This window comes from Lontra canadensis, unplaced genomic scaffold (genome assembly GCF_010015895.1).
Source record: "Lontra canadensis isolate GAN:19392208 unplaced genomic scaffold, GSC_riverotter_1.0 scaffold53, whole genome shotgun sequence".
Taxonomy (NCBI): Eukaryota; Metazoa; Chordata; class Mammalia; order Carnivora; family Mustelidae; genus Lontra; species Lontra canadensis.
Window position 1 is genome coordinate 9,842,038 of NW_022631047.1, and position 27,923 is coordinate 9,869,960.

Consider the following 27,923-nt stretch of genomic DNA (forward strand, 5'->3'; position numbering starts at 1 on the left):
TGCTGCCCACATGCCTCCCTGTCCCCTCGGTGTCAGCTGTCCCTAATGTGCCCTGGGCTCCAGGTCTGTGCCCGGGTGCCCTGCCTGGCCCCTGTGCTGCCTCTCGGTGACCACATTCCTGCAACCCCGTGACCACAACAGGGGACATTACACATTCCTGGCCTGGCAGCCAATGGTGTAAAAAAGAACAGAATGTCCCAGGGCCCCGCCCAAGCTTCAGCTTCACCTGGGCCCCTCCCTGGCCTGGACAAGGTAGGGGGTGGTAGCGAGGAGTCAGGAGGGAAGAGGATGGACCAGGAGGGAAGGCAGTGGGGCCAGGATGTGTTCCCACTTTATTGGGGAAGGAGGAAACTTGCAGATAACCCCTTCTTCTTCTGCAAGACCTGGGGGTGAGACTGACCCAGGGGTGCCTTTGGAAGGAGTCCCCAGGGAGAGAAACTAGCTCCTAGAAGCCCACTTGGGGCTTCCTCCCCTTGATCTCCTGCCAGGGAGGGGAGAGACCATTCAGGGCTGCCTCCCTCCCCATCACCCTCATCTCTCTGCCACTCCTCCAACTCTGCCCTCCCTCCCGGGCCTCCATTCTGTCCTCCTCCATGGATCTCTCTTTTTCTGCCTTCTCTGTCCTCCTGGTCTCCCCGGCTTTAGTCCCCCTCATCCTGATTGGTTCTTCTTCCTTTGTTTTGCCCTCCTGGCTTGGTGTTCAGGATTTCTCTCCTAGTCCATGATCTCTGGCCCTGCCCTGTCCATCTGTTTCTGGTCTCCTCGTCTGTCAGCACCCCCCACCGTTACTTTTCTGGGTGGGGGGCTCTTGCCTTCTCCAGTCCCGGGGAGTCCAGACTCCCCTGGCACCTGCGCTCAGGAGCCTTCCGCCCTTTGGAGAACTCTTAGCTCAAACTCCTCCTTTGCCCCTCCCCCTGCCCTGCTCACCTTTAATTGAGATGCTAATGAGGCTTCTGTAGCTTCCATCCCAGCCTGGCGGGCGGGCTCCCTAGCCTGGCCGCTGCACCTGTCAGGTGAGGGGGAGGAGAGGCTTGCCTGCCAGATTCAACTGGAAAGGAACCAGTCCCAGTCCAGCCACAACCTGGGAGCTGGGAGCAGGAGGCAGTCCAGACGTCCTGGAGACCTTTAGGCCCTGGGACAGAGGGAGTCAGGACACAGTCCAAGGCCAGGGCCAGAGACACAGGAGAGAGCCCACCCAGACTGAGAGGGGGCAAGGCGGGGAGGAAGAGGAAGAGGCAGGATCAGAGAGCCTGGCACATATGGCACATAGACAGGAGACAGGCAAGGAAGAAGAGAGCTGAGAAAGAGACCCAAAGAGAAGCAGAAAGGACAGAGAGAGGGGGAGCACGAGGTCCTGCAGGAAGGAGACTAAAGACAGGGCAGACTGATCGCTGAGACAGAAAGGGAGGTGCTGGGACAGAACCCCAAAGGTAGCTTCCCAGGGAAGCCCAGCTACAGCTCTTCTGGCCCCGACTCCTGCAGGTCAGCCGGCTCCTGGGAAGGTGGAGGGAGGGAGGGAGGGAGGGAGGGGCAGAGAAGAGGGGGCTCCCAACGGGGTGTGGGCCTGGCCAGGAGCACCCTCACTCTGGGTCAAGGTGATGATGGGGGAGGCACCAGGGCCCAGAACTTCAGCACTGACCCACCCCGCCCCATGACCCTCCAAGGCTCATGAAAGGAGAGCAGCCTGAGGAGCAGGGGCCGGGCCCCGAACCCGCGGCCCCCCCGCAGCCCACAGAAGAGGAGGAGGCCCTGATCGAGTTCCACCGCTCCTACCGAGAGCTCTTCCAGTTCTTCTGCAACAACACCACCATCCACGGCGCCATCCGACTGGTGTGCTCCCAGCACAACCGCATGAAGACGGCCTTCTGGGCCGTGCTGTGGCTCTGCGCCTTCTGCATGATGTACTGGCAGTTCGGCCAGCTGTTCGGGGAGTACTTCAGCTACCCCGTCAGCCTCAACATCAACCTCAACTCCGACAAGCTCGTCTTCCCCGCGGTCACCATCTGCAACCTCAACCCCTACAGGTCGGTCCGCTGTGCGGGGGCGAGGCTGGGCCAGAGCGGGCAGGGGCGGACCGCACATGCGGCGGGAGGAGGGGGTACTCCTGTCCCCAAGGAGATAGGGACTCCCTGACTTGATGGGCTGGGGGCACTGCCCACGGCTTATCCACAGTGTGGTTGTTGGAGCAGCAGTGCCCTCCCCTTCGCGTCCCTTCTACCTCCCATGGGTGGGGGGGGAGTGCTGATGGAGGGAGATGCGGCTACCCTGAAGGGCAGGGTAGAGATCATTCCTGTCCCTTCCCCAGATTCCCCAGAGCAAGAGGAGGGTGAAAGACAAGGCCTCCTCCACCTTCAGAGAAGAATGTGGTGGAGAGGGGAAGCTGTGGCTGGTGCTGTGGGTCGTGGGTGGTGGGTGGGAGCCGGCAGGCCCGTCTCTTGGTGTTGGTATAGAAAGGGGAGTTTGTTTTGGAGAAAGTGACGTGGGGGGTGGCAGCCAAGCAGTCCCAGAGCACTGAGGCTGGGGTGGAGCCAGAGGAGACCAGGACAGGATGGAATCCAGCCCCCTGGTCCTCTGTCCCTGCAAAGACCCAGGTGACCCCTGAGGTGCTTTCTAGCTCACCTGCCCTGGTGCCTGACTTTTAAGTGCTGGGTGTGTCCTGCAGTTTTGGGTTTCATTGCTGTTCTTTGCCAGCTTTTCTTCTGGAAGCTGGAGGGGATGGTGACCACAGAGAAGAAAGGAGGGCAGGGCTGGGTGTTTATATACACCTTTTATTTGTGTTCATTCACTGGGTCACCTTTGCTAGCACCTGGAACTTGCCCCCACACAGTGTGAGGCCCTAGGCAGATGGGATCACTCATTCATTCATCCAGTCTTCCCCGAAGGCAGGTAGGTTCTGGGGGCCAGAGGATAAAATAAGATAGAAGAGACAGGCAGCACAAATAACAGCAGGATGAAAAACAAAGGAACAAACCAACCCCCAAAACCAAAACACAGGGCCTGAGTGATCAGTCCAATAAAGACTGTGAGAGTCATAGTCTCTGCCTTCAGGGAGTGTAAGATTTATGGGTGCCTGCGGGTGTGACCGCACGAGAGTGTGTGCGTGTGTGTGCGCCCCATTACTGATGATGGAGATTGGTCACATACTAAGGGTGGGGGGCCCCCCCATGCATTCTGTTTGTGTCCTAAGGTGTGTCACGGACCAATAAGGGTTGGGACATCCTGTGCCCCAGAGAAAACACTGCGGGCCATTCCAGGGATTGGCCTTCATATGCCCTCCTGGCAAAGGGCCCATTTCGTGCACCAGCCACCGCTAAGTACTCTGCAGTACCCCCAACTCCCCCACCAACCCCATGAGGCAGGGACTGTTATTATCCCTATTTTACTTTGGAGGAAACCGAGGCAAAGACAGAGAGAGAAGGCCACCGAGATAGTGACCTAGATGTGACTCACCTTCTGTCAGGTCACAAACCCTTCCTCTTCCTAATTCCCTAGGTGCAGGACATAGAATAGATGAAGTCTGTAGTCAGACATTTACATGTCATTTCCTGGCTCTCCTTCCCCTCCCCCTGCCCGGGGTCAGCCTCACTTTTCTTCCATAGTGCCCATGGGCTTTTGCTTCTCTTCTTCTTGACCCTCTGCTGCTTCCCTGCCCTGATCTTTCCCCCACTTATTCCCCTTCACCCTGTTGGGCCATGGTGGACCACTCCGAGCCAGCAGGGAGGGGAAGGCAGGCAGGCGGGAGGGACCATAGGCTGGGTAGCAGGCTCGTGATAAACGCTTGTGCTTGGAAGGCACAGGTGCGAGACGGAGAGGGCCGGGCTCCGTCTTTTGTGGCCTGTATATTACCTAAGGTTCTGCAGGGGCTGGGGTCATGGGTAGGGGTAATGGGCAGGCCAGGAAGAAGCCCCAGGGATTGAGACCAGAGCAGCAGACTGGGAGGCAGGTGTCCACAATAGAAAGAATCTCTCTGGCATGACTGATGGCCTCAGGGCTTAGCAGAGAGAGTGCGCCTCAGGACGGGAGGGGAGTCTGGGAAGGCCCCCTAGCCCGAAAAACAATGTGGACCTTCTGGCATGGGCTCACCCCTGTGCTGTGTGCTTTATTTATTTATTTTTTAAAGCTTCTTCTTCTTCTTCTTCTTTTTTTTTTTTTTTTAATTTGAGAGAGAGACAGAGATAGTGAGAGAGATATTGAAAAAAAGCATGAGTGGGGAGGAGAGGGAGAAGCAGGCTCCCCACTGAGCAGGGAGCCCCATGGCTCCATCCCAGGGCCCTGGGATCATGAACTGCAGGCAGATGCTTAACCAAATGAGCCACGGGGTGCCCCTGGGTGCTTCATAAGGACTGTCTCATTGAAACTTGGCAAGTCTGGGTAAGACATTATTATTATTTCCCTTTGGAAATGGAGGTGACATGATTTGAGTTAGTAAACTGAGCAATTTGAACAAATAATAAAGAAATAACAACAACAATAGCTAATATACTAATTCTATAGTACTTAATGTGTGCCAGATAGAAGTTTACATTTTATGTGAAATTATTTAATTCTCACAAAAGACTTCTGAAGTCGGTACTAATATTAGGCCCACGTTATATATGAGGAGCCGGAGGCCCAGAGAGGTTGAGTAACCTGCCGGAGTCACACAGGTGAACAGTCACCCTGCCACACCCACCCACCCACCCACCCCACCGAGCAGCCAGTGCATCTCAGGTTACCGCTGAGTCACAAACCCAGTGTGTTTGATTTCAAGGCTCTTTCTCCCTCTGCACTTTGAGGAAGAGCCCGGTGAAGTGCCACAGGGTTGAGGCTGCTGGTGGGGTCCTATGAGGAAGAGCAGGAACAAGATGAGGGGTACTTGGGGCGCCTGGAATGGTTCAGTTAGTTAGGCGTTAAGCGTCTGTCTTTGGCTAGGTCAGGATCCCAGGGTCCTGGGGTTGAGCCCCATATTGGGCTCCCCGCTCACTGCAGAGCCTGCTTCTCCCTTTACCTCCCACCCCACCAGCGCATGCTGTCCCAAATAAATAAATAAAATCTTAAAAAAAAAAAAAAAAAAAAGGCTGAGGAGTACTCATCAGGTGTGCCACAGAGGGATCCAGGGCTCTTGGCTCCTGTTCTAGGAGAGAGGCAGGGGTGGGTGGTGACCCGAGTGTGAATCATGGCTGCTGGCTGGCGGCAGGTGCAGGGGATGGGCCAGATGTATGATTCCTCCAGGGAAGTAGCAGGGAGAAGGTGGAGACCAGTGGACAGGACAGAAGAGCTGGGGAGGGAACAGGAATGAGGCAGAGTCAGAGCAGGGGTGCCCACAGCCAGTAGCCGGATGTCCCCGGCCAGCAGAGATGGAGCGGTCCTAGGCTGCTTGGTCATTTCCAGAAGAGGGGGCGAGGGGCTGAAGACCTTCCATACTAAGCAAGGAAGCGCTAAGAATCCGGTGTGAAGGGTCAGCCAGAGCAGTCCCTTTCTTTCTTGTCAACAAAGGGCTTTTCTCACCTGAGAGAGAGCCGGTCATATCCGCATCATGGGAAAACAGAGCCCGAGAACATATTTTTCATTTAGTCCCAAGAGGGACTGAGGCTGGACCTAAGGAAGAGCTTGAGATTCTCAGACAGCAAAGGAGGTCATGGGATCCTTTCCCAAAGATGGTAAATCCCTTCCCAAGATTGCGCAGGGGTGGGATGAGGAGAGGGGCAGTTCCCCAAAGAGAGACGCTGTTGGTGGGGAGGGCTCTGAGCTGGGCCTTCTATGCCTAACCCTGCAGGGTCTGGAAATCAGGCTTTGTGGGTCACAGGCTGGGCAAGGACAAGAGCCCAGACTCTTAGGACTGCCCTCCTCGGCCCCCAGTGATGGGCTCCTTCTCGTGTCAGGACCCTACCCACCTCTGTAGCAGCTGTCCTTAGAAAGTTCTTCCTTAGGGGCGCACCTGGGTGGCTCATTTGGTTGAGCATCTGCCTTCGGCTCAGGTCACGGTCTCTGGGTCCTGGGATCGAGCCCTGTGTTGGGCTCCATGATGGGCTTGGAGTCTGCTTAGGATGCTCTGTCTCCCTCTCTGCCCCTCTGCCCTCCCCCACCCCTGCACCTGTGCACCCTCCCTCTACAAACAAACCAAACCAAAACAAAAAACCAAAACTTTCTTCCTTAAATAGAGCTGCAGTTGACCTCGTTAAAACTTCTAGCCTCTGCTTCTGGTTCTGTCTCTTTGAAGCAACCCTAAAGATACCTTCTCACCCACTGACTAGGACAACAGCACTTGCCTGCAGCTTGCAAAGTCCATTATCAGATTCGGATCCTCCTAACAAGCTCCTTAGATAAGGAAGGAGAGTCCTCTCTACCCCATGCCCCCCACCCCTGCCCCCCCAAGTCAGATGGGCAAACCGAGACTCTGAGAACCTATAGGCTTTGCAAAGGTCTCCCAGCTGTTAGACAGAGGGGCCAGGATTGGAATCTGCTCTTAGGCTCTACCTTTTTAAGCCCACAGAATTCCATGGTGGATAAGTAGCAGGCAGGACCCCCGTGTCTCCGTGGCCTGCTCTTCTCCACCAATAGCAGTGAGAATAAGACAACAGCAGGAGCTGCACAGTGCCTCCTCCGCCGGGTGTTTTTCTCAGGACTTTTCCTGTATTAACTCATTTACTCCCCATAATAACCTGATGCCGCAAGTACTATGAATAGTCCCATTTTACAGGTGGTGAAGCAGAAGCACAGAGGGTAAGTGACTGCTCCAAGGCAAACCATCTAAACCGTGGGCAGGGCTCAGACATCTGTCTGCAGAGCCGAGTAGAACTTAGTTTCTTAGTTTTTGGATGAAATGGTTTCTCAAGCTTTCAGTCCCTGGGCTGTCCCTCCTCAGGACAAGCATTTGTTTGGGAACATGTATTGTTCTTAAAATGTTGCAGCCGGGACTGAGTTGAACATGCGGTCTGAGAGCTCAGAACTGATTGTAGAGGGGCTGACTCTGGCTTCATAGGGGTGGGCGGGGGGCGGGGGGAGTCACTGCTAAGGGACTGCTCCAGGGCACCTGCACGTGAACACAGTGTGGTGAAGGCTGAGTTCCCAGAGGTGGGGTGTGTGTGTGTGTTGAAGGGTTCTATCGGGGCTGTCTGTTCCCAGCCTGCTGGGAGGCAGGTTGAGGGTGCTGAGATTTGGAGGAGAATGGGGCTGAGGAAGGGGTCAAAGAAAGGGAAGTCAAGGATTCTAGGTGGTCCCTGGAGGACGGAGGGAGGAGAGTAGGTCCCCAGATGCACACTGACTAGAGAGGAAGCTGATGAGTTTCTAGTGCTCATCCTGCCTAGTGCATCCGGAAGGCTGAGTGCAAATGTTCTGCTAGGGTCCTCTGGGGGTGGGATGAAGGCCTAGGCAAATCCAAGGCTGCCCAGTGAGAAGGGCTCTCCCGTGAGAGGAGGCCACCGAGGGGAAAGAGGGAGGGAGGAGAGGCACACGGGGAGGCAGCTGGGGTCTCAGGCCCTAAGTCTCTCAGTCTGCCTGCTCCTCCTAGTCTATCCTGAGCAGGAGAAGAGGGGCTGGAGGGGAGATGGACAGGTGCTGAGAAAGGAGATTTTGCTCCCCATTCTCAAGTGCTTCTGAGCCCAGCGGCAGAAGTAGTGGGAAAAGCAGGGACCATGAAGTTGGACAGGCCTGGGCTCAGATCTTGGCTCTGGGACTTCCTTGCTGAGTGGCCCTGGAGAAGCTGCCCGTGTGATGGTTGGTCCTCAGTTTCTTCAGCTGTCAAATGGAGATAGTAGTGTCTGCCTGGCTGAATTGTGGGAGGGTGTGGGAGCTGGGTAGTGACCATGGCTGGGTAGGAGGTCAAGGTCAAGGTTTGAAGTCTGGACTGTTTTGCTGAAGCCCCCACGTTTGCATTCTTTATTCCCTCCTCTGCCCTGCTCTCTTTCCAGTGCCCTCCTGCTTGCAGGATAAGATCTGATGTCATTAGTGGGTTTTACTCCGCATCACTTCTCTTAGTTCTAGCTGTCAGCCGAAAGGCAGGGAGAGATTTATTTTCTGAAGGGGGAATGTGGGAATGCTTCTCCCTTCCTTAAGCAACTCCCCATCAACCAAAAGGAGAGAGGCAGACCTTGGGGGAGGGAGTGTGTTTTCTGTGGAGCCTGGCCTCTTCTGGAGGTGGGATTGGGGTCTCATCAGAGACCTCTCTGGAAGAGGCAGGAAGGAGCCAAATAGGAAGGGGGACTGTCAAGGGGGAAACTGGCATAGGGATAGCCTGGGGCTCTGTGGGGAGGAGCAGTGTGGCTAGAGGAGATGATAGACTTTCTGAGTCGAAGATGAGGGTGAGGAGAGTGTACAAGTCAGAAGATGGACACAGAGGAACTTGAGACAGCTTAAGGGGGTGTGGAAAGGGAATGCTCAGCCAGAGATGTGGTGGCATATGTGACAATAACTCCAGCCAAGGTGGCAGACCTGGATTCTTCCTATGTGAGTGGGAGAAAGACGGTTGCGTTTCTCAGGCTTCGGACTCCTGTCCATGTCTTTCAGATACTCAGTATCCTGTTCATTTCGTGTCACTGAATATTTTCTTACTTAACCCCCTGAGACCTTCACATGGTATGGAGATCTAGTGTTATGACCCTTTTACAGGTGGGGAGACTGAGGCTGGATTCAGAAAGGGTGAGTTACTTACCAACATGACCCAGCTGGAAGTGTGTGGTGGGAACACCAGGACGCACATCTAGTTAATTCTGGGTCCAGTGCTCCTTCTGGGGCAGCTTGTCAACCTCCTAAAATAGCCAGCGCTGGCAGGGAAAGAGTGGAGGACAGTATGATGGCTGGAGTGCTTTCTGACCCGGTTCCTGGCTGGGTTACCTTGAACAAGACACCTGCCTCAGGTTTTTCACCTGCGAAAAGGAATGACAATAGTATTAGCTGACAGTGGCCAGCAGTTTGCTGAATTATACTGAAGATTACATTAAATTATGTCCTTTCTAATACCACAGCTCCTGGCTCAGAGTAAGTGCTCAATAAAGACTAGCCAATTCTGCCATCCTTTGAATTACCCAATCACAAGCAAGTCTCTGGGAATGTCAGACACACACCTCTGACCTGAGCTACATTTTCTGAAGAGATGAGGGGCAGCTGGGGCTGATGCCTGCGGCCCAGCCTGCTAGACTTTATGAAGGAGGGAGAAACCGAGCCTAGTAGAGGAGACAGTGAGGGTATGGCCTAGAGACTGGTTAGGGCCCCTGGGGTTCTTGTAAAACAACCTTGTTTGGGCCCCACCCTTTCCTACGAAACCCGAATCTCTGGCAGTACCCCTGACACACACGTATTTGACCTCTTCTGTTCTCTTCTGTTCTCTTCTATTCCCTTCCTCTCCTCTCCTTCCTCTCCTCTCCTCTTCTCTCTCCTTCCTTCCATTCTTCCTTCCTTCCTTCCTTTCTCTTATTTTTTTTTTTTTTTTTTTTTTTTTAGAGACAGACAAAGTGTGAGTGAGGGGAGGGGCAGAGGAAGAGGGAGAGAGAGAATCTTAAGCAGGCTCCATGCCTAGCCTGGAGCCCAATGTGGGGCTTGATCTCACCACCCTGAGATCATGACCCGAGCCAAAACCAAGAGTCAGATGCTCAACCAACTGAGCCACCCAGGTACCCCTTGACTTTTTCTTTAATTGAAGTATAACTGGGCACCTGGGTGGCTCAGTCGGTTAAACATCAGCCCTGGGCTCCAGTCATGATCCCACAGTCCTGGGATGGAGTCCCATGTGGGGCTCCCTGCTCAGTGATGATTCTGCTTCTCCCTCTCCCTCTGCCCCTCTTCCTGCTCCTTCTCTCAGATAAATAAAATCTTAAAAAAAAAATGGAGGTATAGTTGATATACAGTAACATGCACAAATCTTAAGTCCTCACTGAAGTTTGACTATCAAGATCCTGAACATTTCCATTATCTGGTGGCCCTTTGAAGTCCATTCCTCTCCCTCTCCCACTGTCATTCTCTTACTTATATCACCATCAGTTAGTTTGACCTATTCTCAGATTTTTTAAAGGAAATCACACTTTTTTTTTTTTTTTGCATGTGTCTGGCTCAACTTACTGATTACTGTATTTCTGAAATTCTCCCATGCTTTTTGCCTGTATCAGCCTCCTTTTATTGCTGAGTAGTATTGATGGACACTTGGGTTGTTTTCAAGCTTTTTGCTCTTATGAATAAAGCTGCTATGAATAAAGCTGCTATGAACATTCACGTACAAGTCTTTATGTTTTCATTGTGCTTGAATAAATAGCTAGGAGTGGAATCGGGTAGAATATCCGGAAGTAAAATTGCTGGGTCATAAGGTAGATGGGTGTTTAACTTTGGTAGTCGAGGGCTACCAGGCGGCCCTCGACTGTGCCATTATAGACTCCCACCAGCTGCAACTCCAGCTGCTCTCCATTCTCACCGGCATTTGACTTTGTCAGTCTTTTAGGTTTAGCCTTTTTTTTTTTTTTTAAAGTAGGTCCCATGCTGGGTGTGGAGCCCAATGCATGGCTTGAACTCAGGACCTTGAGATCAAGACCTGAGCTGAAATTAAGAGTCAGATGCTTAACTGACTGAGCCACCCAGGTGTCCTTAGGTTTAGCTTTTCTAATGGATGTTAAATGGTGCCTCATTCTTTTTTTTTTTTTTTTTTAGAAGTTTGCCTTTCTTAAAATTTATATTTTTTGTTGAAGTGTATGTAGTGAGGACTAATTATGTTGAGCACCTTTTCTTTCTTTCTTTTTTTAAAGATTTTATTTATTTATTTGACAGACAGGGATCACAAGTAAGCAGAGAGGCAGGCAGAGAGAGAGAGAGGGAAGCAGGCTCCCTGCTGAGCAGAGAGCCTGATGAGGGACTCGATCCCAGTACGGTGAGATCATGACCTGAGCCGAAGGCAGCGGCTTAACCCACTGAGCCACCCAGGTGCCCCTGTTGAGCACCTTTTCATGTGTTAGTGTCTATTTGTGTATATCTTTTGGTGCATTTTTACTTTTATTGTCTTTTTTTGGATTTGTTTTCGGTTCATTTAAAAACAATTTGCCTTTTTATTGCTGATTTGTAAGAGACCTTTATATTGCAGGATAAGTTCTTCCTAAGGTATTTTAAATTTTATTTTACTTAAATTCAATTAATTAACATATAGCATATTATTAGTTTCAGAAATGGAGCTTAATGATCCATCAGTTGCTTCCTTAGATATATATATATGTGTATATATATAATATGTATAATACATATATATGCACATGTATATTATATATGTATATATAATATATGTATATGTATTATAAACATATATAATATATATTTAAATATATATTTTTTTCAAAAAAAATTTTTTTTAACCAAAAAACATAACCTTAAGATCATGAAGGTGTATCTTTGATGTTTCCTTCTAGAATCTTTCTGCTTCTGAATTTTATGTTTGGGTCTATGATCCAACCTGATTTAATATTTGTGTATAAACTGAGGTGGAAGTTGAGTTTCCTTTTTTTTTTTTTTTTGTTTTTCTTCTCAACACAGCATACAGTTGTTCCAGCACCATCTCTTTGAAAAAATTATTTTCATTAGGTTTTGTCAAAACTCAGTTGATTGTATACGTGTGAGTTTATTTCTGGACTTTATTCTGTTCCATTAATCTATTGTCTATCCTTACAGAAGCACTGCCCTGTTTTGCTGACTGTGGCTTCACAGTGAGTTTGAAGTCAGATAGAGTTAAGGACTCCAGCTTTGCTCTTTTCCAAAATTGCTTTGAGGGATGCCTGGCTGGCTCAGAAGAATATGGGACTCTTGATTTCAGGGTCTGAGTTCGAGGCCCACATGAGGTGTAGAGATTACTTAAAAATAAATAAATAAACTTAAAAACAGAATTGTTTTGACCACTGTACATTCTTCCCATTTCCACATACACCTTAGAATCAGCCTGTGGGTTTCTTCAGAGTGTCTGCTGACCCATGAACTCATGTAACTCTCCATTCATTTTGGCCTTTGAGTTCTGTCAGCATGATTTTCAGGATAAAGCTCTTGCCTGCCTTTCATTAAATTTATTCCTGGTATTTGATGTTGTTTATTTTATTTTATATGGTGTTGTTTTGTGATTTCATTTTTCCATATTTTTGTTGCTATTATCTAGAAATACAGTGAATTTTTGTACATTGGTTTTGTATCCTACAACCTTGTTGAATTTATTAACGTGTGTTTTGTTTTGGTAGATTCTAGCCCTAAGGCACTGCTATTATGGACTTTCATGATGGAGAGGGTAATAGGGCCTGTACGAGAAGGAATGTGATGATTTACACTGGACAGTGTTTAACTTCTGGTGTTTGGGCCCCACCCATCACTCATTAAAACTGAGTCTTTGATGGGGAGGGGCCGTGTGCGGCATCTGTAGTTTTAAAGTTTCTGGGGAAGTTTTAGAAGTGCAGCTAAGCACCCCTAATTTAGCAGGTGCTAGGTGGCAGACGGGCCCAAAGGCCACTTCGGGGGGCCCGCGGGGACCCGGGTGGGATGACCCGCACAGCGCGGGTCCGAGGGAGCGTGTAGGCGCAGGACGAGGCCACACCCTGTCCCTGCTTTGGAAAAGGGCAGAGGAGTTCCGGGCTCCCCTCTCCGCCAGGGCGAGTGGGAGGAGAGCGCCCCCCAGACAGGCGCCTCCCGCCTCTCCCTTCTGATAAACAGGCCGTAATAACGCCGTCACCGCAGAGGCTCACAGTCGCCTTCACTGCCCCCGCGGAACACCTTGTCTACACCCCCACGTCCCCCGCCCTCCGAGAGAGCCCTGGGGCCACCAGAGCTATTCCCCGCAGGCTTCTCCTTGATGAACCGACCTCACCGGTTTCGGGCGAGGAAACTGAGGCCCTCAGGGGCCAGGGACTCGCGCGAGGCCGACCCCCCAGACCGACCCCCTTCCCATCGCCCCTTCCAGGGACACGCAAATTAAAGGAGAGCTGGAGGAACTGGACCGCATCACCGAGCAGACTCTCTACGATCTGTACAAGTACAACTCTTCCAGCACCGTGGGGGCCCACCCCCGCGGTCGTCGCGACCTCGGGGAGACTTGGCCGCACCCCCTACAGCGCCTGGCGGTCCCGGCCCCGCCCTCCCGGGCCCGCCAAGCCCGCAGCGCCAAATCGATTGTGCAGGACAACAACCCCCAAGTGGACAGGAAGGACTGGAAGATCGGCTTCCAGCTGGTAAGGCCCCGCCCCCTGAGCCCGGGAGGCCCCGCCCACCGCCCCGCCCCGGCGCCCGGGCCCCGGGGGCCCCCGGGTTCCTCCTTCCCTCCCCGCCCCGCCTGCCTTTCCGGACCCCGCTTCAGTTGCCTAGCGACAGGAGGCGGGATCTTGTAGGTCCGCAAAATAATTAATTAACTAACACCTCTCTGTGTGCGGGCTTGTGGGGTCTCCTCGCCCCGGCCTCTGTGGGTGCGTTCCAGCGGCCGGAAGTCAGATCTGTTGTGAAAAAAGCACCTTTCTGAATTGTCAGTCTCCGCCGGTGGGGCTCAGCTGGGACCCACCAGTAGGGAAGTGGGGCTCTGCCGGCCTAAGAGAGAAGAAGGAGACAGGAGAAAGACTTAAAAAGATTGTTTTAATAAAAAGTAAAATGGAGAATAAGCGGAAGTGGGGGGAGTAAGAGAGGAAAGAAGAGAGACCCTGTTTGGGGAGAGTGGACCATACAGCCCGGAGACCTGGGTTCTCGTCCTAGCTCAGTTACTAGGGCAAACTTCTTGATTCCTCCGTCTTGCCATCGGTAAAATGGGGAGACGAATGCTTGCTCCACCCTCTTGCAGAGGCTGTAGAAATGACCCACAAGGTGTGTACAGCTCCCCGTCTCCTTGGCCAACCACTCCCTTAAGTCCATGCTTTCCTCTGAGCCATTCTCCTCCGAGCTTCAGCTTCTGTCTGCCTTCTGTTCTAACCTCCTCCTGGCTCCCCACCCCATCTATTAGCCCTGGGGACCCCAGACCACTCCATGTTTGACTTCAGCCTGTCCTGCAACCTGTCCCCTGCTGCCGGCCCTCTGACACTCTGTGGTCTCTGTGTCTAGTGCAACCAGAACAAATCCGACTGCTTTTACCAGACTTACTCGTCAGGGGTGGATGCAGTGAGGGAGTGGTACCGTTTCCACTACATCAACATTCTTGCGAGACTTCGAGACACTTCTCCGGCCCCGGGGGAGGACATGCTGGACAACTTCATCTTCGCCTGCCGCTTCAACCAGGCCTCCTGCAGTCAGGCGTGAGTCCCTCGTGCCTGCCCTCCGTGCTCCCCACAGGGTCTCCTTCCCCAAGGCCAATCTGAGGCCCATGTGGGTGGCACCCGGGAAATGCTCGGTGCCAAGAGGAGAGGAGGGGCATGCACCTACCTCGCTCAGGTCCAAACCTCTGTCCTGTGGATTATCCTGCAGGGGTTCTTGGTCTGAGTGAGGCAGCCTAATAGGGATGCCCTGGAAAGGCTGGATGGAGTTGAGGTCTGGCTTTCAGACTCCCATGGCTGGAAGCATGCATCTCCATCTTTCTAAGGCCTCTTTGTCACTAGCCCCAAACTCAAAAGTGCCTGGGAGGTCATCTTCTCAGAGGAGGTGGACAGTAATGGTTTGGTGGAAATAGCATGGATTGAATCAGGGAGTGAGCCTGAGTCCCTGCTCTGGCTCTGTAACTTCCCAGCCAGGTGACTCAAGGCATTTGACACCGCTCTGCAGAGAGCGTTTCTTTGTTTATAAAATGGGGGAAAATAAGATCCGTTCAAAGTTCATTCAGCAAATACTGTTTACTATCTGGGCTGTGTGCCAGTCAGTGTTCTAGGAATTTGGGATACACCAAATAGGAAAATATATATAACTTTTGGCCTTTTGGCATTTCTATTCAAGCGATGAAGATGTTGATTATACCCATCTCCAAGTTCATGAGATAAGTGTGCATTTTGTAAACTGCAGGGAGACTTGGGTCGCATCGCCCTTGAACTCCAACAGGTAGATGTGGCTTGCCCTAGGTTTCCAGGGCAGCCCTAGCTAAGGATCCTTCCCACTCCCCTGCAGTGCCCACCAGGCATTACCTGGGCCAGAACTCCAGTCATTACGTCCTCGAAAAGAGGTCGTGGCAGGTGGCAGCCTCTGGCCCCTCCTACCCCTGCCTTCCCCTCTTACTAGTGCTCCTTGAGCTTCACCATTTCAGGGGCCATCTGGCTGTCTCTGCCTGGCTGAGGAAGGGTGCTGAGGCAGCATCTCCACTCTTTAGGGGCCTTTCCTTCCCATGTTACTGCAGCATGGCAGCAAGGACAGATGTCACCTGCTTCTGCCCCCACCCTCACCTGGCATACACACTCTGGCCCGCGTACGGGGGATTTTGTTCTTGTTTCTCGTCTTCATGTTTGTTTGAAGACAGGAGCAACCTCCTGGGAAGCTCACACCTGCCACCGAGTGTCTCTAAATGTCCTTCCCAAAGGTCCTCTCACTGTGCCAGCCCCCTGCTCGTACCTCCCCATCAGTGGGAAAGTCCAGAGTTCATCTCTGTCTTGACGGTTAGGTCACTTCCTTAGCTCAGAGCCTGGAGCCTCGTCATGTCTCACCCAGCTTATTATAATCCCCTCCCCTCCCATTGTCTTTTGGACTCCAGATCCTCTCTTTATTCTGCAACTACCCCAGTTAGTCCTGCTTAAAATCCTCCATGGTCTCTCATGGCCTCTGGAATCGAGTTAAAGCCCCTTATCATGGCTTTTCCTTTTCTCTGTAATCTTTTCTCTAATAACAGCTTGATTGAGATACAACACACCATAAAATTCATCCTTTAAATATATACCATTCAGTGATTTATAGTGTATTCACAGAAATGTGCAAGCACGATCTAATTTTAGAACATTCTCCTCACCCCAAAAAGAAACCCTGCACCTACCAGCAGTCACTCCCCATTCCCTCCCCTCCTCCAAGCCCTGGAAACCAGGAATCTACTTTCCATCTATATGTATTTCCTGTTGTGGGCATTTCATATACATAGAATCATATGTCTCTGGCTTCTTTCACTCAACATGATGTTTTCAAGCCTGTCCACGTTGTAGCATGTATCAACACTTCATTCTTATAAATTTTTTAAAAAAATATTTTATTTATTTATTTGACAGAGAGAGTACGAGAACACAAGCAGGGGGAGCAGAGGGAGAGGGGCAAGCAGAGGGAGAGGGAGAAGCAGGCTCTCCATTGAGCAGGGAGCCCGAGGTGGGGCTTGATCCCAGGATCTTGGGATCACAATCTGAGCTGAAGGCAGACACCCAATGACTGAGCCACCCAGGTGCCCCCATTCTTTCTAATTTGAAATTTTATTTATTTTTTAAAAATTTTACTTATTTATTAGAGAGAGAGAGCGAGCATGAGTGGGGTTCTGGGGTGGCAGAGGGAGAGGGAGAAGCAGACTCCCTACTGAGCAGGGAGCCTGGCACAGGTCTTGCTCCCAGGACCCTGAGATCATGACCTGAGCTGAAAATAGATGGTAAACTGACTGAGCCACCCAGGCGCTCCCGCCCCCAACCTTTTTAAAAAAGATTTATTTATCTGTTGGGGGGAAGGGCAGAAGAAGAAGAAGAGAGAATCTTCAAGGAGACTTCCCACTGAGCATGGAGCCTGACATAGGGCTCGATCCCACCACCCATGAGAGCACGATCTGAGCCAAGGTAGAGAATTGGACGCTCAACTGACTGAGCCACCCAGGCGCCCCAGCAGTTTGTTCTCTTGATGGCTGCGTAATACTCCGTTGTATGGCTAGCCCGCATTTTATTTATCTGTTCCTCAGTTGATGGACATATGGATTGTTTCCACTTCTTGCCTATTACGAGTAACGTTGTTATGAACATTTCCGTACAGTTTTTTGTTGGGATGAATCTTTTGATTTCTCCAAGGCATCCACCTGGAAGTGGAATTGCTGGGTCATAGGGTAATTCTGTATTTAACGTTTTGAGGAACTGGCAGACTGTTTTCCAAGTGGTCATCATCCCAGTTTACATTTCCCCAGCAGTGTATGAGGGTTCTAAACCTTCCCCTTCCTTTACTTGCTACCATCTTTTTTACTTTATAACCTTAATAGCAAACTTATATAGCTCTTCCTAAGTGCTAAGCCTCATTCAAAGGGTGATTTCATCCTTACCACACCCTCGTGAGGTAAGTACTGTTATCATCCCTGTTTTACTGAAGAGGAAACTGCAGTGCAGAGAGATGAAGTAACTTGGTGGGTCCCACGGCTCCTGCTTGTTCAAGCTGGGGTTCACATGTGTGTAGTTGAGTTCCAAAGTCTGTGCTCTTAACTGTCCCGTTCTATTGCTTCTCATAGATTCCCCTATTGTGCTGAATGTGTATCTCTTTACATGTGTTTTTTGCAAAATGTGATTGAGATGTATGTGTAAGTGGTGGTGCCTCATTTCACCTTTTTTTTCCTTAAAGATTTTATTTATTTGAGAGAGGAAGAGAGGGTGAGAGGGAGAGAGCATGGGGATGAGGGGATGAAGGGGAGGAGCAGGCTCCCCACTGGGCAGAGAGCCCAACGCAGGGCTTGATCCAGGACCCTGGGATCAGGACCTGAGTTGAAGGCAAACACAGCTGACTGAGCCACCGAGGTGTCCCTCGCCTTTTATTTATTTATTTATTTATTTATTTAGCTCTATTTTAAGGTGCATCCGTGTTGTTCCATCTAATCTGTTGATTCCACCTGCCGCATAGAGCCCGTGGTGGGCATCCACAACGTTGTACCTGTCTGTCCCCTCTCTCCCCTGAGCAGGGCTCACAGGCCTTCCAGGACGGGCCTCTGTTCACTTCCGGAGCCTCTTCTTTCCCTCCCTGAACCCAGCCTTTGCTCTGGAAATGCTGGCTTGCTAGCATTTCCCAGAATGGGCACCCATCTTTCACATCTCTGGGCTTTTGTTCTTTAAGGCCAGTGGAATATTCCAGATCATCTAGTTCCAATCTCCTCATTTGACAGACGAGGAAAATAAGCTTAGAGAAAATGACTTGCTCAAGGCCATCCCAGCAGAACCCTGCTCATTCCTGCCCTGGGTGCTGACCTTCTTCCTCTCAGCTCTGTGCTCACTGCTGGTCTCACCGTCTCCTCCAACCCTGTTCGCTCCCAGTTCTCCACTTCATTCGTTTGGCCCCTGTTTATTAACCATCTCCTCTATTGTCTGTATGCCAGGAACTGTGCAGTTAACCCAGAGACGATACAGAGATGATTGAGATGTGACCCCTGTCCTCAAGGAGATCACAGTCCAAATGGGGAACTAAGATATAGATACATGAAAAGCTAGGGACACTGCCAAAGTCTTCGTAATGCAGCACAGCAACACCAGAGAGGTCACAAGGCCAGTGAGGTCAGGTGGCCTGGTGGGAGAAGACTGGACTAGAAGGTAGAGGACCTGTTTTTGAGTCCCAAGTTTGTCATCATTGTTTGTGTGACCCTGGGCGGCTCCTTGACCTCTCTGTGCCCTGGCTTCCTCTTCTGTGATGTGGGGATGATCCCTCACAGGCGATTGGTAAGAGTGGCTTAGGGAGCATGGGTAAAGCTCCCACGGTGTGCCAGCACATAGTAGGTGATCAGGAAACCAAGGTCACTGAAAGTTCTCTCTCTGATCCCCTACACTTCCCTTTCTGATCCTACTTTCCCTCCTCCTGGATAGGAATTACTCTCACTTTCATCACCCGATGTATGGGAACTGCTACACTTTCAATGGCAAGAACAGCTCTAACCTCTGGATGTCTTCTATGCCTGGGATAAAAAATGGTGAGCCATTCCTCATTCCTGCCATCCCTGACCTCTGCCTCAGGACTTCCTGCCGCCCTGCTCACCCCCACTTACCCACCCCGTGCTCATGTCCTAGAGATGCTATGTGCCTCTGGGCTCCCCTATAACATGCCTGTCTCTATCCTGGAAGGAGTCTTCTCTGTTCTTTGTCCCCCATGGGCACCACTGAGTCCACTCCAGGTGTGCTAGGAATCCCTGTCCCAATTCTGCTTGCCCACCGCCCCCGAATCCAGTCCAGGGGTTGCCAAATCCCTATGTAGGTCTTCCTGGCCTGCAGGAAGGCCCTCCTCAGGAACAGTAGAGACTAGGCAGGTGGGAGAGGGGGTTTCCGTCCCCTAACATGTCTCCAACTCTGCCCCCACTCTGCTCCCTCTGTACCCACAGGTCTGTCCCTAACACTGCGCACAGAGCAGAATGACTTCATCCCGCTGCTGTCCACAGTGACTGGGGCCAGGGTCATGGTCCACGGGCAGGATGAGCCCGCCTTCATGGATGACGGCGGCTTTAACTTGCGGCCTGGTGTGGAGACCTCCATCAGCATGAGGAAGGCAAGGGTGCTGCCAGGGAGGCCTGGGAGGGGAGAGCCACAGGTCGGAGAGAGCAGGAGAGGTGACTTGACAGCTGGAAGCCCGTAGAGGGAGATCATGTGGGGTGGGTCTGGGGCTGGTGGAGGTCTTTAGGAGCAGCATCGAGGACAAGGGGCTGGAGAAGTAGGGAGCCAGTGTCCTTGAAAGTAGCCCTGGGATAGTCGTTGGGGGCCCCTGGGGGCATGTTTGGAAATGGTCAGGCAGACAGGAAGGGCTGGTGGGTAGGAAATATAAACCCTCTGGACTGAGGGAAGACAGAGAATTCAGGAAGGGGCCTGGGCCACTGGCTCTAAACCTCTGACCTCTGACTTCATTGTGCATACGGGTATGCAGGAAGCACTGGACAGGCTTGGGGGCAACTATGGTGACTGTACCAAGAATGGCAGTGATATCCCTGTGGAGAACCTTTATCTTTCCAAGTACACACAGCAGGTAAGACCAGCCTGTTTCTATGGCAACCATCTCCCAGGCCTGCTCTGTAGGTCAGTTGAAAGTTGGAGGGGTATATTTGTGTGTGTATGTATGTGTGTGTTACAGGTGGAAAGAGGGGTTCCCTTCCCTGCTGTGTCGGGAGGGCAGGCCTGAACCCCCTTTCCCATCACCCCCCTCTCCTCCAGGTGTGCATCCGCTCCTGCTTCCAGGAGCACATGATCAAGCAGTGTGGCTGTGCCTACATCTTCTATCCACTGCCCAAGAATGCGGAGTTTTGTGACTACAGGAAGCACAATTCTTGGGGTGAGCCTGCAGGGAGCCCCAGTCTGACCCTGGACCCCAGGACTTTCTTGGAGTGGGAGTGAGCACTCCCCTCTGGGACCCTCTGGGATGCTAATTCTCTCTCTCCCCTGTGTTCCAGCCCTTAGACTCACCTCTTGGTTTCCTCTCACTCTCTCTCTTCTATCCCTGTTCCTCCCTCTCAGCTTCCCTCTTTGCATTCTGGTTTCTGTTTGTTTATAGAGAATTGCCCCCATTTAAAAATAACTCACAGCATAAGGAAGGAAAAGCACGTGAGGAAAGTCTTTGATGTCCTGAGGTCCCAGTGCATACTTTGCCTATAGCTTCCCCATCTCACTTGCCAGGTGCTGGGCAAGGCACAAGATCGCTCACTGGGTGCCGGAAGAAAATACTAGAAGTTATATGGATCTCTCCATCTTCCGTTCTGTATATGTTTTATAATGTACCTACTGGATCAGTTCTTTAGTAGCAAGTATGGACTTTATAAATCAATACATAGAGAGTTACTTATTTAAGATTTTTTTAAAAAAGATTTATTCATTTATTTGGGAGAGAGAGAGCGCGCGCGCGTGCGTGCGCGCGCACATGGTAGGGTAGGGGGAGGTGCAGAAAGAGAGGGAGAGAGGAACCCAAGCAGACTCCTTGCTGAGTGCAGAGCCTGATGTGGGGCTCGATGTCCCAACTCTGAGATCACCACCTGAGCTGAAACCAGGTGCCCCAATTTAAGAATTTTTTTTTACCTACAGGAGGGCACAATCAAAAAAGTTTGGAGAGCACTGAAATCTCCAGGTTTAGGAGTAGACCAATCCCTGTTCCTTTCTGTAGTTATAGTTGAATCATGCTGTGTGGAAGCTCTGTACCAAGAAGCTGAGAGAGAAAGAAAATCCCAAACAAGAAACTAGAAAGTAGAGGGTTGGCAGTCGTGGTGCGCATGCTCTCACCTGGTTCCACTGACTGGTCCTCCTCCCTGGGCTCCCCTGGGCCCAGCTCTCCTCTCACTGGTGGCTCTTGCTGGAGGAGGTGAGCCTCCGCACGTGTGAGGGGACCGGGCAGACCGCGGAGGTTAGCGTCTGCCTCTTTTGGTTCTGTCCCTGTGGATCTTTCTGCCTCCTCCCTTCCCTGGGTGTGCTCCCCACAGGTCTCTCCCCCTGCCCTGTAGTTGGGAGTCCCTGCCTTCCTGTTCTCCTCTCTCCTACCTTAGGTCAGAGAACACCAGAGCTGGAGGGAAACTCAGGGGCCATCTGGCCTCACTGTCTCCTTTCTCAGATGAGCAAGCCAAGGCCCAGGGGGAAGATGTGATGTGATGTCTCCCTCCCATGTGCCCCTGCCCACTGCTCCTTGCTGCCCTCAATGATTTCTGAGTGGCTGTGAGTCTGAGATTCTGGGAGAGAAAAGAAACAATGCTGATTGCTGAGAAGCCAGGAGGATAGGGGAGAAGAATGGGGGAGTGGGGGGAAACACGATCTGCTGTTCCCTAAGGATCTGCTGTTCCCTAAGGATTCCTGACTTCCCAGAGGAAGCGGCCCAGCTGCCCCCCTGCTTTGCCTTTCCAGACCTACCCCCCACCCGCCCCCGTCCTGGCAGACAGGGGGATTTGAGTCAGAAATGGAGGACTTCCAGAACGGGCAACTGAAAGTAGCAGGAATGACACAATAACCTTACTTAGAACTTGGTAAATAGGGGAGAAGGGGGATGTGTAGAGTCATCTCCCCTCCCTTTTTTAGGTAACAGCTTATTGAGATCATTTATCTCCCATTTAATTCACCCATTTAAAGTGCGCAATTTGATTTTAGTATAGTTTTAGTTTTCAGTATACTCACGGAGCTGTGTGGCAGCCACAGTCAACTTGAGAACATTTCTAACACTCCCAAAGGAAACTCTTTTTTTTAAAGTTTTTTTTTAAAGATTTTATTTATTTATTTGATAGACAGAGATCATAAGCAGGCAGAGAGAGAGGCAGAGAGAGAGGAGGAAGCAGGCTCCCCGCTGAGCAGAGAATTCAATAAGGGGCTCCATCCTAGGACCCTAGGATCATGACCTGAGCCGAAGGCAGAGGCTTTAACCCACTGAGCCACCCGGGTGCCCCTAAAAGGTTTTATTTATTTATTTGTCAGAGATTGAGCACAAGCAGGGGGAGCGGCAGGCAGAGGGAGAAGCAGGCTCCCTGCTGAGCGGGGAGCCTGATGCGGGGCTCCATCCCAGGACCCTGGGATCATGACCTGAGCCTAAGGCAGATGCTTAATGGATTGAGCCACCTAGGTGTCCCCCCAAAGAAACTTTTTACCCATTAGCACTCTGAGCTCCCCATGTCCCGCACCCACAGCCCCCCTGCCCCAGCCCAGGAACCACTAATCCACTTTCTGTCTCTACAGATTTGCCCATTCTGGACATTTCATGGGACCGGAATCCTGTACTGTGTGGTCCTTTGTGACTGCTTCCTGTATTTATTAATTTATTAAAAGATTTTATTTATTTATTTGACAGACAGGGATCACAAGTAGGCAGACAGGCAGGCAGAGGAGGTGGGGGGAACAGGCCTGCTGAGCAGGGAGCCTGATGTGGGGCTCGATCCCAGGACTCTGAGATCATGACCTGAGCCGAAGGCAAAGTCTTAACCCACTGAGCCACCCAGGCACCCCTGCTTCCTGTATTTAGCATATCATTTTCCAGGGCCGTCCACGTGGTGGGACCTAGGGGTACTGGGTTCCTTCTCAGGGCTGAAGAATAGTCCATGGTACAGCTTTGTCTCGCATGTTTACCCATTCATCAGTTGACAGACACTTGGCTTGTTCTATGTCCTGTTTCTATTTCATGTGTGAACATGTGTTTCAGTTCTCTTGGGCATATACCTAGAAGTGGCGTTTCTGGGTCATATCATAACTCCGTGTTCAACATTTTGAGGAACTGCCAGACTCTTTTCCAAAGTGGCTGCACCATTTCACGTTCCCAGCAGCAAAGAAGGACCATTCTAGCTTCTTCACATCCTCCTGGGCACTTATTTATTTATTTATTTATTTACCCCCCCCCCACTTATTTATTTTTTTAATGGCCATCCTGGTGGGTGTGAAGTGGCATCTCACTGTGGTTTAAGCTCGTGCTTCTTACACAGTTGTTCCCAGTTTTCTTTCTCACTTTAAGATTTTTGTACATATCCTAGTCATCTTTACACGGATGTGTCCTGAGTTGTTTTTTGGTTTGGATTTTTAATTTTTTTTTTGATTTTTTTTTTTAATTTTCCTGACTTAGCTTAATTTCTTTTTTTTTTTCAAAGATTTTATTTATTTATTTGACAGACAGAGATCACAGGTAGGCAGAGAGGCAAGCAGAGAGATAGTAGGAAGCAGGCTCCCTGCTGAGCAGAGAGCCTGATGCGGGGCTCGATCCCAGGACCCTGAGATCAAGACCTGAGCTGAAGGCAGAGGCTTTAACCCACTGAGCCACCCAGGCGCCCCCTTAGCTTATTTCTTAAACAGTTTTTGGTGCCCCCACTTGGGTGGCATTGCTATAATGCAACTTGGGGTGTGGGTACCCACATATCTTGGGAGACCTCTTGGATCTGGGGTGGAGAAGGTGGAGGTGCCCCAGGAAAATGGGGACGTCTCTGCACCCACAGGTTACTGTTACTATAAGCTCCAGGATGCCTTTTCCTCAGACCGCCTGGGCTGTTTCACCAAGTGCCGGAAGCCATGCAGGTGAGTGTCTCCTTCCCCTGGGTCACGGGTTGGGCAGCTGGCCACTTGGCTGGGGAGAGTACAGGGTACTTGGCTAAGCCTTTGAGTGGGGGACCCTCACCACAAGCACTGAGCTCCTTTCTCCATCTCCAGTGTGACCGGCTACCAGCTATCTGCTGGTTATTCACGATGGCCCTCAGTGACATCTCAGGTAAAGTAGGGAAAAGGGGACGTGTGTGTGTGTGTGTGTGTGTGTGTGTGTGTAACACTGTGGTCTTCTCTGGGTATGTATATAGATGTGTTTGATGCCACACCGTACTCTGTAAGCCTGAAGAATATGGGGTGACCCCATTGACACCCCCATTCTTTTCCAGGACTGGGTCTTCCGGATGCTATCCCAACAGAACAATTATACTATTAACAACAAAAGGTCAGTCCTACCCTGATCTGGCTGGGGAAAGGAGTCCGTGGGAGGGAAAATGAATCTAGGAAGAGGATGTGATCAGGGGAGGGTGTTTATGAGGGTCTGAGAAGTTAATCCATTGCCATTTCTTCTACCCTCTCCTCGACTCCAAAGAAATGGCGTTGCCAAACTCAACATCTTCTTCAAGGAGCTGAAATACAAAACCAACTCTGAGTCTCCCTCCGTCACAGTATGTCCTTACTGAGCCTGTGATTGATTCTCTTGGAGGTCTTAGTGGGTAGCTGTGAGGGAAAACAAGGGGGTGCCCCTGGGGGGCCACAGGGGTCTACGCCTTGAAGGTAGGGGATAAGGAAAGGAGAGGGGACAAGGGTGAAGGTTGAGAAGGTTGGAAGAAGGGGAACTTGGACAGAAGAAGTCTCTGGGTACGGTGACAGGGAAGGGTGTGCCAGATGGGTATGACTTGGACAGAAGGGGTCCAGGGAACCACCAAGAGGCCGAAAGGGGTGGGTGTGGCCTCGCGGAAGGAGGGATGGGGCTCTTCTTCCACCTTGGCCCTCGTGGTCAGTGTGCCCTTTTCCCTCACAGATGGTCACCCTCCTGTCCAACCTGGGCAGCCAGTGGAGCCTGTGGTTCGGCTCCTCGGTGCTGTCTGTGGTGGAGATGGCTGAGCTCATCTTTGACCTCCTGGTCATTACAGTCCTCATGCTACTCCGGAGGCTCCGAAGCCGCTACTGGTCTCCAGGCCGAGGGGGCAGGGGCGCCCGGGAGGTGGCCTCCACTCCAGCCTCCTCCGTCCCCTCCCATTTCTGCCCCCACGCCACATCCCCCTCCTCATCCCCACCAGGCCCTGCGACTTCCCCAGCCTTGACAGCCCCTCCCCCTGCCTATGCCTCCTTGGACCCCTGCCCATCTCCATCCAGCTTGGTGAGGACCAGCGCCTCCGTCTGTACTCTGGGGGAGCCCTGAGAGGGAAGGAGAGTGTCCCCCTCCACCCAAGGCAGGCGCTTCCCCTGGTGGGAGGGGGAAGGCTTGGCAGGATGAGAGAAAGTTTGGGGACTTCCTGTCAGAGCTGCCCAACTGCCTTTGGTGTGGGGGAGGGAAGCAGGATGGGTAAGGGGCTACAGAAATGGCCCAGTGAGCAGGGGCCAAGGAACCTGCCCAGAATGGCCCTGTCTCCTGCCCTGTACCCTCTGGTCCTGCCTTGAGAAGATGCTAATTTCCCTCCCCAAGTGCAAATAAGTCTGCCTTTCCCTTGGATCAGCCAGGCCACACTTGGAGCTTCGACAAGGAACCTTCCCTGGAAACCGCTGGCAACCGGAAACAAAACACAAGCAAGAGAACACAAAGGCATGCACATTTCCTACCCAGCCCCAGGCCTGGCCATGCTGCTTTCCAGTAGACACATTAGCACCTCTTCTTGAACTTGAGTGGGGAACACCACCCAAAAGCCCCCTTTGTTAGTTCTTGGGCAATTCCCCTTCCCAGGGCAGGGACTGGAGCAGACCAGTGTAGGAAAGGCTTGGCCATTCTTAGGTGGCCCCAGGACTCTTCCAGTCTCATCTACCCTACGTCCCCACAGAGCCATACCCCCGTGCCTCTGCATCCTTTATACCTCTGCATATTTGCTCCAGTTCTCTGCTCAGCCTGGAAGCTTTCCTCACCATCTGGAGAATTCCTCCACATCCCTTAGAACCCTACTCCGACACCACTACTTCTGCAAAGACTTTGGTTCCTTCTTGTCTTCCCCAGAGTTGATCACTTCCCTCTCCCCTGGACTCCCATAGCACAGCATAACATCTGTTTTAGAGCTGATGTTGCCTGATGTTTAGAGCTGATGATGTATGCTTTCTTGTTCCTTTGTGCCTGCCTCCCCAACTAGACTGTGAGCTCCTTGGGGTCGGGGACGGAGTCTTGTTCATTTATGTATCCTCAGGGTGTAGCCCGGTGTCCCGCTTAGAGCAAGTAGGCAGGAGCTCAATAAACGTTTGCTGCATAAGGAATGCCTGGAGAGCTGTACAGGGACACCATCGAGGGGGTAGGGAGTGGATACAAGTCCTTGGGTCACTGCCCAAGCTTGTCGGAGGTCCCAGGGTGGGGCAAGGAGACAGACCCTCCAAAGCCCTTGGCTTCACAATGGAAGCAGCCATTCTTCAGGGGTCTTGGCAGAGACCAACTGTACCACCAGCTCCTCTGTGGGCATCGCTGAGCACCTGTTAGGTGGCCATCACCATGTTAGGGTGGGACGGTGAAGCCATGGTGCTGTCCCCCTTAGGACACCTACTGGGCAGTGATTGGGATGACTCACACTCGTCCACTGTTTGAACTTCCTTTCCCTCCCCAACTTTACTTACGTCATCAGTCATCCACCTCTCCCAACTGCTAAGTGCAATTGGAGTGACTCTGCACTCAGTCTCAAGATAATGCCCTCACCTGCCATCTCCCCATCAACTGCCCAGTAGTTTGTTAGGAGGGGTGGGGTGTGGGAGAGGATGAGACACAGGCCAGTTTGAACCTTCTGGAACCTCCAAGCCTGGTATATTCTTATCCTCTCATCATTGCAGAGAGCAGCAGCAGGAACCCTCCTGCTTGTATTAAAGGAGCAATGGGGATGTGAGTGGAACCCCGGTTTTTGGAATCCCGGTTCCTTCCTCCATTCTAGCATCATACCCGAAAGCCGGAAGTTACTCTTCCTCATCATCTTCGAGGACAAGTCCCTGCTGCCTTGGTCTTACCCCTCTCAATTACAATCTTCCCTGTCCTGAGGAGCCACAGGAACCTTGGAGAAGAAGGGGTAGGCAGTAAAAGGAACGGAGAGGTAGAAAAGGTTGTGACAGGAACTGACGTGAGGACTTCTGACTTCCCTTTCCTAGACTTGAGCTGATGAGGGGAAAATGGTGGTGTCACAACCTCTGTCCGAACCCTCAGGTTCAGCTTGTCTTTGCTCTCTGGGCCTTTCCTCTCCCGGGCCCCAGACCCTCTCCTCTGGCTGCAGGACAAAGCATGGAAGAGAGTGATCAGCTCCTCCTCCCCTCCCCCGACAACCCACACTGGAGTTTCTCCTGGCCCATTGCATTTCCACCCTGAGCTGTTTATCTCTTATCTGTACAGACCCTTGGACCCCAGGGTTAGGAGTCAGAATGGGTGTCAGAGAAGAAAGTCTTTAGGTTGCTTTCTTTTCCTTATTGAGGTTGGCAGGTGAAGTGACTTGCCCAAGCTTCTAATTCTTACAGAACCAGCAAGGTCTCCTGCTATGACCCATCCCGGCTCCCTGTGAGACATGGAGTCATGTGATGGGGCTGGGGCTAGAAACCAAGTCACCCAGACTTGGAGCAGTGTCCTTTTGATCACTCTGCTGCTACTGTGTGTGTGTGTGTGTGTGTGTGAGAGAGAGAGAGAGAGACACACACACACACACACACACACACACACACACACACACGTGGCATGGGGGGAGGGGTCTCTGCTCTTTTCCCTTCATCTGTTACTTCACAAGCCCTAACAGCCAATTCCATCATGCCTTAGTTCACCCCTCTCCTGTTTCTCCATCTCTTCCATTCCCTCCCTCACCATTATTTCTTCTTCCCCTGGAGGGGTCATGTCCACTATCTCACCTCCTCCATGAGACTAGTTAGCCTTTCATATGCCTACAAGCACCCACCTCTCACCATCTTTTTAAGGCAGAATTTTATTGAACAATTTAATACCAAATTTTTCAAAATTTAAAGTAAATACACATTTAACCGAAACGATGAAAGAAACTCTCTTTTTGTGCCAGG

General features: G+C 51.6%; 1 protein-coding gene across 3 annotated transcripts; it reads left to right on the forward strand.

Annotated features, from left to right (window-relative positions):
- Positions 1 to 258: 258 nt before the first annotated feature.
- SCNN1A (sodium channel epithelial 1 subunit alpha) lies at positions 259 to 26,143 on the forward strand. Of its 3 annotated transcripts, XM_032874797.1 has the most exons (14): positions 259 to 389; positions 972 to 1,013; positions 1,665 to 2,024; positions 12,884 to 13,151; positions 14,005 to 14,195; positions 18,609 to 18,712; positions 19,118 to 19,281; positions 19,654 to 19,752; positions 19,938 to 20,055; positions 23,666 to 23,744; positions 23,877 to 23,934; positions 24,098 to 24,153; positions 24,301 to 24,376; positions 24,733 to 26,143. In XM_032874797.1, exons 1-14 carry the CDS (start codon positions 289 to 291, stop codon positions 25,111 to 25,113), a joined length of 2,097 nt encoding a protein of 698 aa, XP_032730688.1. In that variant the 5' UTR covers positions 259 to 288; the 3' UTR covers positions 25,114 to 26,143. The 3 variants fall into 3 exon arrangements, with proteins under 3 accessions (XP_032730688.1, XP_032730689.1, XP_032730690.1); XM_032874798.1 differs by lacking the exon at positions 972 to 1,013; XM_032874799.1 differs by lacking the exons at positions 259 to 389; positions 972 to 1,013 and adding an exon at positions 1,347 to 1,482.
- Positions 26,144 to 27,923: the final 1,780 nt, after the last annotated feature.